The 14,611-nt window shown below is 45.1% G+C and overlaps 1 protein-coding gene across 1 annotated transcript in view; it reads left to right on the forward strand.

Annotated features, from left to right (window-relative positions):
- The window catches only part of LOC115130378 (tyrosine-protein kinase yes), a 35,511-nt gene that overhangs the window by 16,569 nt on the left and 4,331 nt on the right, over positions 1-14,611 (forward strand). Inside the window, exons 5-11 of the mRNA XM_029661466.2 lie at positions 5,148-5,251; positions 5,661-5,810; positions 6,702-6,857; positions 7,345-7,524; positions 10,160-10,236; positions 10,622-10,775; positions 11,995-12,126. Coding sequence (XP_029517326.1) covers positions 5,148-5,251; positions 5,661-5,810; positions 6,702-6,857; positions 7,345-7,524; positions 10,160-10,236; positions 10,622-10,775; positions 11,995-12,126 — 953 coding nt within the window. The remainder of the gene's footprint in view (positions 1-5,147; positions 5,252-5,660; positions 5,811-6,701; positions 6,858-7,344; positions 7,525-10,159; positions 10,237-10,621; positions 10,776-11,994; positions 12,127-14,611) is intronic.

The raw sequence follows: 14,611 nt of genomic DNA on the forward strand, positions 1-14,611 counted from the left end.
TGCCTTCATGGTTGTTTTTCCTTACAAATTGGACTTTGGACATGTGTGTTTTCCTATCAAAGTAAGTGGCTTATTTTCTGTATATCGTGTTGTCATTTCTGCTATAGCACATGTATGTACAGTGGGGCAAAAAAGTATTTAGTCAGCCACCAATTGTGCAAGTTCTCCCACTTAAAAAGACGAGAGGCCTGTAGTTTTCATCATAGGTACACTTCAACCATGACAAAATGAGAAAAAAAATCCAGAAAATCACATTGTAGGATTTTTAATGAATTTATTTGCAAATTATGGTGGAAAATAAGTATTTGGTCACCTACAAACAAGCAAGATTTCTGTCTCTCACTGACCTGTAACTTCTTCTTTAAGAGGCTCCTCTGTCCTAAATACAGACTAAATACTTTTTTGCCCCACTGTATGTATGTGAGGTCGACCGATTATGATTTTTCAACGCCGATACCGATTTATTGGAGGACCAAAAAAGCCGATACCGATTTAATCGGCCAATTTTATTTATTTATTTGTAACCCACCGTTCCTAGGCCGTCATTGAAAATAAGAATGTGTTCTTAACTGACTTGCCTAGTCAAATAAAGATTAAATAAAGGTGCATCATTTAAAAAAAAATCGATTTCCGATTGTTATGAAAACTTGAAATCGGCCCTAATTAATCGGCCATTCCGATTAATCGGTTGACCTCCTAGTATGTATGTGTCATAATCTATTTACTGTTTTATTCACGGTTTCATGTACTGGTGACAAATCATGCATTCCGATTCTTGCATAGATTGTAATGGACACGTGTGTGTGTAAAATACTTTTTTTGAATGTTGCACTGATTAAAATGAGCAAATGCTAAGCTATTTACTGGCTATGTGTGGTGCCATGTTTGTTGACATCATACAATGCATTCTGCATTGAATTCCGAGTTTGAATTCCGAGTTGGGTGACATCTCAAAACAATTTTTCCCAGTCGGAGCTCACCCCCCGACTTCCAGTTGTCTTGAACGCACTGAAGTCGGAAGTCTGAGACTTTGGTGCCTCAGGATTGCCAGTCCAGACCCCCCTTTCCAAGGGTTTTATTTTTATTTGGAGTATTTGTTTTTACGTTTTGTTTTTTTTGTCAGCGCAACCTGTTATTTAGACCGGTTTATAGAATGAGTTTGGCTGTGGATGTGTTCCGTGTGATGCTCGGATGATGAAGCATTTAAGACCTTTTTGTTTTCCATCAGTACAAAAATATATTTAGATGCTGTTCAGACAACAGTGCTGTTTAGACGCGTTTGTTGCGTCATATGTTCTGTTGCTACTGTTCCAATCACATATTTGAGATCGTACACTGCAGCTACACAACAATGATCACACATATGTGATTGTACGCATACTCTCAACCAGCTTCATGAGGAATGCTTTTTCAACAGTCTTGAAGGAGTTCCCACATATGCTGAGCACTTGTTTGCTGCTTTTCCTTCACTCTGCAGTCCAACTCATCCCAAACCATCTCAATTGGTTTGAAGTCGGGTGATTGTGGAGGCCATGTCATCTGATGCAGCACTCAATCACTCTCCATGGTCAAATAGCCCTTTGGGTCATTGTCCTGTTGTCGAAAAACAAATGATAGTCCCACTAAGCGCAAACCAGGTGGGATGGCGTATGGCTGCAGAATACTGTGGGAGCCATGCTGGTTAAGTGTGCCTTGAATTCTAAAATCAGTCATCAGCAAAGCACCATCACACCACCTCCTCCATGCTTCACAGTGGGAACCACACATGCGGAGATCATCCGTTCACCTAGTCTGCGTCTCACAAAGACAGCGGTTGGAACCAAAAATCTAATTCGGACTCATCAGACCAAAGGGCAGATTTCTACCGGTCTAATGTCCATTGCTCTGGTTTCTTGGCCCAAGCAAGTCTCTTCTTTTTATTGGTGTCCTTTTGTAGTAGTTTCTTTGTAACAATTGACCATGAAGGCCTGATTCATGCAGTCTCCTCTGAACGTGAAGTGTTGATGGTTGAGATGTCTGTTAGTTGAACTCTGCGAAGCATTTATTTGAGGTGCAGTTAATGAATTTAGCCTCTACAGCAGAGGCAACTGGGTCTTCCTATCCTGTGGTGGTCCTCATGAGAGCCAGTTTCATCATAGCGCTTGATGGTTTGGCACTTGAAAAAACCTTAAGTACTTGACATTTTACAAATTAACTGACCTTCATGTTGTTTCCCTTTGTTTATTTGAGCTGTTCTTGCCATAATATGGACTTGGTCTTTTACCAAATAGGGCTATCTTCTGTATACCACCCCTACCATGTCACAACATAACTGATTGGCTCAAACGCATTAAGAAGGAAAGAAATTCCACAAATTAACTTTTAACAAGACACCTGTTAATTGAAATGCATTCCAGGTGATTACCTCATGAAGCTGGTTGTGAGAATGCCAAGTGTGTGCAAAGCTGTCATCAAGGCAAAGGGTGGCTACTTTGAAGAATCTCAAATGTATGTTTTGATTTAACACTTGTGTTATTTCGTAGTTTTGATGTCTTCGCTATTATTCTACAATGTAGAAAAAAGTTTTAAAAAATAAAGAAAAACCCTTGAATGAATTGGTGTATCCAAACTTTTGACTCGTACTGCGTGTGTGTGATATATATATTTAAGTTCTGACTTAAATGTCAGCATTCAAAAGAAAAAGCCTCTCATCAGGCAAAACCCATCTTCTCCAATAAAGCACAGGTTGGGTCTGCCATGCTCAGATACAGCCTCCCCTTGAGTTACCCAAAAGTGAACTAACTACAACATCCCCAAACGGGCACTTAAGTACATTTAGCCACACCTTTTCTTGGTGCACAGGCCAGGTATATCTATTCACACTTAAAAGAGAAATCAGACATATGCTATCCAAACAAAGAAATGTACAGTAAACTGATAAATGCAATTAAATAAACCAAAAGTCTTTATCACGAGTGTTATGCCATTTGTGAGCTCTCCAAACAACATTTCCACTTGGAGAATGGTATGAGTAGACATCAAACATACTAAATGAATGGGGGAATATGTTGGGATTAGCAGTAACTTTACTGATGAAGATATTGTTTATTTCACAAGGCATTGATCAACATTGACGAACAATTGGCTCAAGGAAAGAAATAGTACGCGATAGTGTCAGTGTGCAATAGTGGAGAGAGATGTGCCTGTAGCGCGTCGCCGCCACGCCCCCCCTCCCTTTATTCTGGTCTCGACATTTAAACTGATGCTCGAGACACGTTCCTCACACACAAGCAGTAACCTCAAACATTGTCAGGACCTAGCAGTCCTCATTTTCCCTTCAACTGAAATCAGCATGATTTAGTATTTCTCACCACCCGACACTACCCAAACTAATGGACATGTGACAGCAAGGCGGAATGGCACTTTCTAAAACGACCACGCCAAGAGGTTAGAGGACAGCGTTTAGGGCCTGGGCAAAGTGTTAATTTACCTGCTATGATGCTCCTTTATTTGGCGGAGGAATATGCATCATGATGCATATTCCTCCGCCAAATAAAGGAGCATCATAGCAGTTGGCCTGAGGTAAATTAACACTTTGCCCAGGCCCTAAACGCTGTCCTCTAACCTCTTGGCGATGCGGGGGGCACAAACTTCCTGCATGGGCCTTTTGCTGAAGCTTGTAAGGGGAGAATTCTCCCCTGAACGATTCATAGTGGACACTGGGGTTGTCTCCATACCCCCAGCGGTGACACAACGTCCGTGCCACACCCAGGAACCTTTTGCGGTGCATTCATCTTCTCTCCAAGCCCAGGGAAAAGGTCAGAGCACACCCTCTCCAGGCTCCAGAAAAGAGCTTGGTCATAATCAAATCGGTATCAGTCAATGTCGGATGAAAACCTCACACCCCATCATAGGGCAGATTACCCCCCCCCCCCCCCCGATAAGAACAACGGAAGAGGAGGAGACGGTTCGGCCTCCAACACCACGTCCTCACCATGGCCCGACTGGTAAACTTGACCCCTGCCTTTTGTAAAATGTAAGTCAAATCTGACAGGCCATGGTGAGGACGTGTCACTTAACCCAAAACACTTATCTCTGTGGTAGGCGCCCCCCCCGCTTTTATTAAAACACAAAGGAGTCATACCTAACTGCCCCAGTGGCTTTCCATAGCCCCCCTTCACACACCGTGACATGCTCTGTCCATTGTGCTGACACGGCGGAGATACATATTTTTTTCCACTCAATCATTTTTGCTGTTTTTATGTAGGGACATTGAACTAAAACTGAGGGGTACAAGTTTGAACTGAGGGGGCTTAGGCCCCCTCGTGGAGCCAGGTGCTATCCCACGTCGTGCAGCAACAGTGTCTGGGGCCTGTCTGCACTGTGAGTGCGCACAGGCATCGGAGACTACTGAAGTGCGACTTTGTCCTTGTGTTTCTTGGCTATTTAGGCTACGTCGTTTTGTTCACACGCTAGGTTGTTTTTAGTTTGAACTTGCTCAACTGCTAGTGAAGAGACCTCACAGACATGCGAGCCTGCATGCCATGCGAGTGCCCTGTTACCACGCCAACCTGCCGCCCTTAAAGGGGCAGCTGAACATTTGTCTACCCTCAGTAACTAAATATTTGAGGCATTGTGCTTTACTACTTTATTTATCAACTTTTTTAATCATTTCTTATCATCTTTGTGTTCCTACATTTTTTCGATTTAGGAGCACATGTACTCTGTAGAGCCCTGCACTTCATACATATGGCCACAGGGGTTTCAGCCACAATCTCCAAATGAGCCTAGAGGTTGATGATCGTTTAGCAAGGAAATTGAATCTTATCCCGTTTGTTAGATTGACCCTGATGCATGTCTGTGAGGTCTCTTGACTGATGGAGTCCATGCTTTTTTCCTCTCGTTGTGTATTTGAAGTTTGACTTTTCCGAACACGGAAATGATCCCTGCTAGTAGTGATTCAAGTAAAGTTCATAGTAACATATGCTGGTATTGCTGTAAATGTTGGTCCTTCCATAGAAATAGAATGGTGTGCTAGTTCTGGAACACATCAAATGCTCTTCAAATACTTGGAGCGGCTGAGGATTCTCAAGGACAGATTTGGGAAACTGCTGTACTGCAACATTTTACAAAGGCTCTACTTGTTCTATTTCTGTGTCCTTCCTCAGGTGGTACTTTGGTAAAATGGGACGTAAAGATGCTGAGAGGCTTCTGTTGAATCAAGGCAACAACCGAGGCACCTTCCTGGTGCGAGAGAGTGAAACTACTAAAGGTGAAGACGATTGACGTGCGAACGTGCACGGGCTGTGTCTCTAGTTACACGCCATTTCTCAATGTAGTGCACTACTTTTGTGTTGACTGGGGTCCGGTATGTTCCAAGCATCTCAGAGTACGACTGCTGATTTTAAGGATCAGTTTAGCCTTTGAGATCATGCTGAATAAGACTACATGGACAAGTGGGAACTGATCATAGGTCAGCACTCTGACCCACTTTGTGAATACTGGCCCTGAAGTCATATGGTGCCCTGAAGTCATATGGTACCCTAAGACAAAGTCGTGCACTATAATGGGGAATATGGAGTCATTTGAGAAATAGCCAGTGACTCTCACATTTCCATGAATAAAGCCTAGGTCTTAATACTGTTGCTTGGATGGACGAAGAATCTGGTCATTGTCTCCAGGTGCTTACTCCCTGTCCATACGAGACTGGGACGATGCCAAAGGCGACAATGTGAAACACTACAAGATCCGCAAACTTGACAACGGGGGTTACTACATCACCACGCGCGCCCAGTTTGACACGCTGCAGAAACTGGTCAAACACTACACAGGTATGTCTTCTACCTCCTTTTATTTATGGTCTCTTGATCTCTCCAACACTCACTTTCTCAAACTCACTCTTTAACAGGCCTGCTACACTGGAAACGTAACCTTGCTGAGCGTGAGATGCTCCTATTCATTTCTATGAAACCTGGGCCTAAGCAACACGGCTCAGCGTAAAATGACACTGGTTCTATTTTCTAGAGTTTGACGGGTAGCTCACGGAAGAGAACACTTGATAAAGTGGCTCACATTCTGTTCGCGCTGGCAAAATGTCGCAGTTAAAACCTGCTTTTCCCAACGCCCCCAGTGTAGCTCCGCAGTAACTGTCTTATTCACAGCTTCCTCCCCTTCTCCAAGTGCAGTTTCTGATGATAAATCCACACTCATTCACTGCGGTCTCTCTCACATCTGTGCTTCTGTAGTAGCAGGCTTACCTGTAATTGACCCTGTGATTTTCCCCAGCTAGATGAATGGCTCACAGATTGAATATTTAATAAAGACCTTCCCTAAATGCCTCCCTTTCAGCAGAAGGAGAGAGGTAAAAACTCTCTGGGAGAGCCCACTTTACGTCTCCGTCACAAATGGCACCCTGCTCCCTACATAAAAAAAAAAAAAACATTGCACCATATAGGGAATAGGGTGGCATTTGGGGCAAAGAAAACCTTGCTCTGGTGCACTATAAAAGCAAGAAGTCCCAGTCGTGTTAAATCATCCGATTCTCATTCATATTTAGCTCTGTTATTATAGGCATGTCTAAATTCAGCCGTATCGCATGTCTGACGGGCAAACTTGAAGTGTTGTGTGAAATTTCCCCTTTTTAAGCTTCGCTGGGTTTCCCTCGTACTTTACTGCTGGGATTCATAAGAATCCCTACATGATTGTTTGTGCCCCCCACGCAGAGCATGCAGACGGTCTGTGCTACCGGCTGACCACGGTGTGCCCCACGGTGAAGCCCCAGACCCAGGGACTGGCCAAGGATGCCTGGGAGATCCCCCGGGAGTCCCTACGCCTGGAGCTCAAACTGGGCCAGGGATGCTTCGGAGAGGTCTGGATGGGTAAGACCAAATACTGTTTAGACACAGACGGGCACACACACACACAAAGAACAAATATGCGCGCCCACACACACACACACAATCTGGATGGTCTGAACAGACAGGAAATATATTACACTATTTTTATCCCAGGCCAGGGAATCTTTCACTTCCTTCAGATGCTTCCTCCGTTTATCTTTATCTCCGGAGGAAGTAGCATTCTCTTTCAGAGTGAGACACAAGTCCATCCAGCCACAGCTCATAACTACATGTGTTCATGTACCCAAATACACCCGTACTGTATTATGTCGGGGGGTTGCATCCCAAATGGCACCCTATTCTCTATGTAGTGCACTACTTTTGACCGGGCTGTATAGGGAATATGGTGCCAGAATGTGTAATGTGCTGAACACTACTATTTGTTTACTCCTGTTTTTACACCATTGTCTTGCTTCTTCAGTAAGCAGCGTCATGACCCGGCTCATTCTAATTCTGTAATTCTATTCAGGCACGTGGAACGGCACCACCAAGGTGGCCATTAAGACCCTGAAGCCAGGCACCATGTCTCCCGAGGCCTTCCTCCAGGAGGCCCAGATCATGAAGAAGCTGAGACACGACAAGCTGGTGCCCCTCTACGCCGTGGTGTCTGAGGAACCCATCTACATCGTCACTGAGTACATGGCCAAAGGTGTGTGTGTGTGTGTGTGTGGTGGATACAGTGCATTTGGAAAGTATTCAGACCCGTTGACTTTTTTCCACATTTTGTTACATTACAGCCTTATTCTAAAATGTGTTAAATTAGTGGGGGTGTTTCTCATCAATCTACACACAATACCCCATAATGAGAAAGCAAAAACATGTTTTTTTAAATGTTGGGAAATTTATTTAAAAAATACATTTATAGAGAAATGAAATATCAGTGAAATATAAAAACCTGTTTTTGCATTGTCGTTATGGGGTAATGTGTGTAGATTGACAAATTTTTTTGCAAATATATTACAAATAAAAAACAGAAACCTTATTTACATAAGTATTCAGACCCTTTGCTATGAGACTCAAAATTGAGCTCAGATGCATCCTGTTTCCATTAATCATCCTTGAGATGTTTCTACAACTTGATTGGAGTCCACATGTGGTAGATTCAATTGATTGGACATGATTTGGAAAGGCACACACCTGTCTATATAAGGTCCCTCAGTTGACAGTGCATGTCAGAGCAAAAACCAAGCCATGAGGTTAAAGGAATTGTCCGTAAAGCTCCGAGATAGGATTGTGTCGAGGCACAGATCTGGGGAAGGGTACCAAAACATTTATGCAGCATTGAAGGTCCCCAAGAACACAGTGGCTTTACATCATTCTTAAATGAAAGAAGTTTGGAACCTCTTCCTAGAGCTGGCCGCCCAGGCAAACTGAGCTATCAGGGGAGAAGGGCCTTGGTCAGGTCACTCTGACAGAGCTCCAGAGTTCCCCTGTGGAGATGGGAGAACCTTCCAGAAGGACAACCATCTCTGCAGCTCTCCACCAATTACGCATTTATGGTCAAGTGGCCAGACGGAAGCCACTCCTCAGTAAAAGTCTAGTCAGGATCCAGGGAAAGATGAATGGAGCACAGTAAAGAGAGATCCTTGATAAAAACCTGCTCCAAAGCGCTCAGGACCTCAGACTGGGGCAAAGATTCACCTTCCAACGGGACAATGACCCTAAGCACACAGCCAAGACAACGCAGGAGTGGCTTCGGGACAAGTCTCTGAATGTCCTTGAGTAGCCCAGCCAGAGCCCGGACTTGAACCCGATCAAACATCTCTGGAGAGAACTGAAAATAGCTGTGCGGCGACGCTCCCCATCCAACCTGACAGAGCTTGAGAGGATCTGCTGAGAAGAATGGAGGAACTCTCCAAATACAGGTGTACCAAGCTTGTAGCGTCATACTCAAGAAGACTCGAGGCTGTAATCGCTGCCAAAGGTGCTTCAACAAAGTACTGAGTAAAGGGTCTGAATACTTATGTAAATTTGATATTTCAGTTCTTTTTGTCTTTTTGCTTGCAAACATTAAAAAAACTGTTTTTGCTTTGTCATTTTGGGTGTATTGTGTGTAGATTGATGGGGGCCAGGCAAAATGTAATACATTTTAGAAATTGGCTGTAACGTAACAAAATGTGGGAAAAGTCAAGGGGTCTGAATACTTTCCCCTACAGACACAGATAAACACAGCCTCTCCTTCTCCAGTCCAGATGCGGTGACGTATGTGGCTGGCAGCGTGATGCTGACATAGATTCCTCACGGCTGATTAGATGTGTAATTAAAACATTATAGCTGGAGTTTCTCTCCAGAAGGGTCCCATACACACACATGCCTGGGGGAGGTGATTAGCTGGCTGGCTCAGCTGGACCTTGTTATGTGTGTGTGTGTGTGTGTGTGTGTGTGTGATGGAGTTGGAGAACTTGGTATTTTATTAAACGTAGTGAACGTTGGCCACATGCCAGAGATTTTGATGTCAGTTGTTGCACGACGCCGAAGGTTGTTCAGGCGCCGAATTGATGAGATGTTTCGAAATCCGAACTTTTAGATATCACGCCACAACACACACGTCGTCCTATCGGCATGTATCCCGGACAATTTCCTTAAAGGACCCCATTTAAAATGTATGGCCGTTTTTAATTAACGTACCCTACAGTTTGAAAGTCCTTGGGAATCCCATGTGGGGTTTTATAAGGCCCGAAGCAGAGATATTTAATTGAGAACTGCAGCAGTTTTGTGGCAAGCTTTCATCTTTCTCAGCTGCAATGCGTCACCCTGTTTCTTTTTTTTATTAGTGATTGAACGCTGATGACTCATCCCTTTTAAATGGACTCAGTGACCCCTGTGTATATATGTATAAATGCACCAGAGGAACGTGTGTGTGTGTGTTTATTCCGTTGGTATCCCCTTGATTCTAATCTTGGTTCAGGGGTCAATTAAAAGAACAATGTCCCTCTCTCACACAAAGGAAATGGCGCCGCCTACGCCCCAAATGGCACCCTATTCCCTATATAGTCTGCTACTTTTTCCACCAGGGTCCCATAGGGCTCTGGTCAAAAGTAGTGCACTATATAGGGAATAGGGTGCCATTTGGGGCACGCACTAGATGTCATTAGGAGCCGTGTACCGAACATAGACACAAGCTGCTAGCTTCATCAATACCAAGGGAAGGACCATGAATATTTAAGGTGTATTTTAAGAAGTCTTCAGTCTCACTATTTCTATGGTGGTAATTTCGCTGTTGCAACATTTAGCTGCAGTCTCTCTGGTCCTGTAACTGTCATGTTTTGCTGATGTTTTTGTAGGAAGTTTGCTGGACTTCCTAAAGGAGGGAGACGGTAAATTCCTCAAGCTTCCCTTGCTGGTGGATATGGCAGCACAGGTAAGTCCAAAGTCAACCTCTCAGGTAACATTGACATTTCTACATATGTAGCTAGTAGCTGCCATGTATGTTTCCAAGTGTCTCGCCCCTCTGTGTTTCCACCTAAGGATGGGTTTGAGCTGTTTTTAATCCCCGTAGTACACTGCTGTACAAGAAAACCAATTTGGTGTACTCTTCCGCATCCATCACCAGCATTCTCCCTCCTGTTTGTAAGGCTGCATCCCAAAAGAGCCCTGGTCAAAAGGAGTTGACTAAATAGGGAATAGGGTGCCATTTGGGACTTACACAAGACCAACGGCTCTGCTCTCCGAGTGGATCACATCAATTATTAACCCGAGCCTCTGTGATCAAACGGCGTGTTAAATGAATCTGCTTGTTTTCTCAGATCGCTGACGGTATGGCTTTCATCGAGAGGATGAACTACATCCACAGGGACCTGCGCGCCGCTAACATCCTGGTCGGGGACAACCTGGTGTGCAAGATCGCCGACTTCGGTCTGGCTAGGCTGATCGAGGACAACGAGTACACGGCTAGGCAAGGTTAGTAGAGCACCGAGACAGAGGGACTTAGAATCCAAGTTGTTGCAGGTGTGTATGGGTGGAAAGAGGAGACCTAGCCAGTTGCACAACTGTTCAACCCAAAATGTGTCTTCCGCATTTAACACAACCCCTCTCTGAATCAGAGGGGTGCGGGGTGCTGCCTCAATCGACATCCACGTCCATCGGCCCCCGGGGAACAGTTGTTGTTTGGGGTGAACTGCCTTGCTCAAGGACAGAACAGCAGATCTTTCCACCTTTGCCGGCTCGGGGATTCGAACCAGCAACCTTTTGGTTACTGGCCTAGCGTTGTTAACCGCTAGGCCCCGAGACAGACAGACAGAGGGCTTAGAACTCTCTGGTTGCGTCCCAATAATCTCTCCTTTCTCCCGAAGTGTTCCTTACTTGTTCACTTCCCGTCATGGATTTGAAATGACTTGTATATTATTGTGTTATTATTAATATATGGAACCTTCCTCTACCCCATGCCTACACCACTACAATGCTTTTACATTTGGGGGAAGTAGTCAACGGGTGCACACTTCAGGAAAAAGGAGAGATTGCGGGGACACAGGGCTTAATGTCACAGTCGTTTGAGATGTATATGTGGGGGGGGCGGAAGTGTGAGGTCACTGGCGTAGATTAAACCCTGTTGTTTCCTACCATGGTAAGTTAAGCTAATAGCGGAAAGCAGATGCTCATATTTACTCTGATTAGTTGTGGTGAGTAAACTCTGACTCTCAAGCTGCCTGCTGCTTAACCATTTAAGACCAATGGTTTGAGCAGAGAAACAGGCGTCCCTGACAATACCACTGTTTTTCCCACTCAACACTAGTCTTAAACCTTATGGAATGTGACTTTTTGTTTTTACCCTGCAGTTCACATACAAGAATCTGTCTTTATTGACAATGTTGTATCTTAGTTCAATCAGTTTCCTTTGCAATTAGATCTGACTTAAACCATTTTTAAAAACCAAGTATGATCGGTTAAAGAAAAATGTTGAATTGTTTTGTTCGAGGTCAATAGTGTAATTGTCATGGCAGACTGAAGCATGAACTTTGATATGGGTCAATTCTCTGGTTCTATTCTCAGTGGTTCTATTCTCAGTGGTTCTATTATGACTCTAGGCTCCCTAATGACCCCTAGTGGAAGTTAATGTTCTGTCTCTCCCCTCTCTTCTTTGTCTCTGCCCATCTCTTCCCCTCCTGCTCCTGGTTTGTAGGTGCCAAGTTCCCCATCAAGTGGACGGCTCCTGAGGCTGCCCTGTACGGCCGCTTCACCATCAAGTCAGACGGCTGGTCCTTCGGCATCTTACTCACTGAACTGGTCACCAAGGGCAGGGTGCCCTACCCAGGTGAGAACAGACAAAACAATGTTTGTGTCCCACATGGGCCCCCTATATCCCTCAAACTCAACTCTGGACCTCCAAACCAGTTCCACTGTGTTCTTTCATTGTTCCCCTCCAATCAGGGACTAACATAGACCCGGGACACCAGGTGGGTGCAATTAATTATCAGGTATTGCAGAAAACGAGCAGGCTTCGGACCTCATAGGGTAAGAGTTGGAATACCCCTGTCCTATATACTGCACTTCTTTTGACTTAGTGCCCACTCCATGTGAGCCCATGTAGGGATTACAATGCCTTTTAGAATGCAAATCCCATAACAACAATGGCAGTCTGAGGCTGTCTCTCTGGTTAGGATTAGTCAATTGTGTGATCTCCAAAGCTAGGGAAGTAGGTGTCTTGTGTAACCAGGAGGAGTCGTGCCAGCACAATGTAAACAAGGAAGTCTTTGTAGCCTAGACTAGTTAATACTGTCCTAGGAAGTGGGCTGGGGGTGACACTGTCATGATGGCTGTTCAAATCAAATCAAATTTTATTTGTCACATACACATGGTTAGCAGATGTTAATGCGAGTGTAGCGAAATGCTTGTGCTTCTAGTTCCGACAATGCAGTGATAACCAACAAGTAATCTAACTAACAATTCCAAAACTACTGTCTTATACACAGTGTAAGGGGATAAAGAATATGTACATAAGGATATATGAATGAGTGATGGTACAGAGCAGCATACAGTAGATGGTATTGAGTACAGTATATACATATGAGATGAGAATGTAAACAAAGTGGCATAGTTAAAGTGGCTAGTGATACATGTATTACATAAGGATGATGTAGAGTACAGTATATACGTATGCATATGAGATGAATAATGTAGGGTAAGTAACATTATATAAGGTAGCATTGTTTAAAGTGGCTAGTGATATATTTACAACATTTCCCATCAATTCCCATTATTAAAGTGGCTGGAGTTGGGTCAGTGTCAATGACAGTGTGTTGGCAGCAGCCACTCAATGTTAGTGGTGGCTGTTTAACAGTCTGATGGCCTTGAGATAGAAGCTGTTTTTCAGTCTCGGTCCCAGCTTTGATGCACCTGTACTGACCTCGCCTTCTGGATGATAGCGGGGTGAACAGGCAGTGGTTCGGGTGGTTGATGTCCTTGATGATCTTTATGGCCTTCCTGTAACATCGGGTGGTGTAGGTGTCCTGGAGGGCAGGTAGTTTGCCCCGGTGATGCGTTGTGCAGACCTCACTACCCTCTGGAGAGCCTTACGGTTGAGGGGCGGAGCAGTTGCCGTACCAGGCGGTGATACAGCCCGCCAGGATGCTCTCGATTGTGCATCTGTAGAAGTTTGTGAGTGCTTTTGGTGACAAGCCAAATTTCTTCAGCCTCCTTAGGTTGAAGAGGCGCTGCTGCGCCTTCTTCACGACGCTGTCAGTGTGAGTGGACCAATTCAGTTTGTCTGTGATGTGTATGCCGAGGAACTTAAAACTTGCTACCCTCTCCACTACTGTTCCATCGATGTGGATAGGGGGTGTTCCCTCTGCTGTTTCCTGAAGTCCACAATCATCTCCTTAGTTTTGTTGACGTTGAGTGTGAGGTTATTTTCCTGACACCACACTCCGAGGGCCCTCACCTCCTCCCTGTAGGCCGTCTCGTCGTTGTTGGTAATCAAGCCTACCACTGTTGTGTCGTCCGCAAACTTGATGATTGAGTTGGAGGCGTGCGTGGCCACGCAGTCGTGGGTGAACAGGGAGTACAGGAGAGGGCTCAGAACGCACCCTTGTGGGGCCCCGTGTTGAGGATCAGCGGGGAGGAGATGTTGTTGCCTACCCTCACCACCTGGGGGCGGCCCGTCAGGAAGTCCAGTACCCAGTTGCACAGGGCGGGGTCGAGACCCAGGGTCTCGAGCTTGATGACGAGCTTGGAGGGTACTATGGTGTTGAATGCCGAGCTGTAGTCGATGAACAGCATTCTCACATAGGTATTCCTCTTGTCCAGGTGGGTTAGGGCAGTGTGCAGTGTGGTTGAGATTGCATCGTCTGTGGACCTATTTGGGCGGTAAGCAAATTGGAGTGGGTCTAGGGTGTCAGGTAGGGTGGAGGTGATATGGTCCTTGACTAGTCTCTCAAAGCACTTCATGATGACGGAAGTGAGTGCTACGGGGCGGTAGTCGTTTAGCTCAGTTACCTTAGCTTTCTTGGGAACAGGAACAATGGTGGCCCTCTTGAAGCATGTGGGAACAGCAGACTGGTATAGGGATTGATTGAATATGTTCGTAAACACACCGGCCAGCTGATCTGCGCATGCTCTGAGGGCGCGGCTGGGGATGCCGTCTGGGCCTGCAGCCTTGCGAGGGTTAACACGTTTAAATGTCTTACTCACCTCGGCTGCAGTGAAGGAGAGACCGCATGTTTTCGTTGCAGGCCGTGTCAGTGGCACTGTATTGTCCTCAAAGCGGGCAAAAAAGTTATTTAGTCTGCCTGGGAGCAAGA

Source organism: Oncorhynchus nerka, linkage group LG6, assembly GCF_034236695.1.
Source record: "Oncorhynchus nerka isolate Pitt River linkage group LG6, Oner_Uvic_2.0, whole genome shotgun sequence".
NCBI classification, from domain to species: domain Eukaryota; kingdom Metazoa; phylum Chordata; class Actinopteri; order Salmoniformes; family Salmonidae; genus Oncorhynchus; species Oncorhynchus nerka.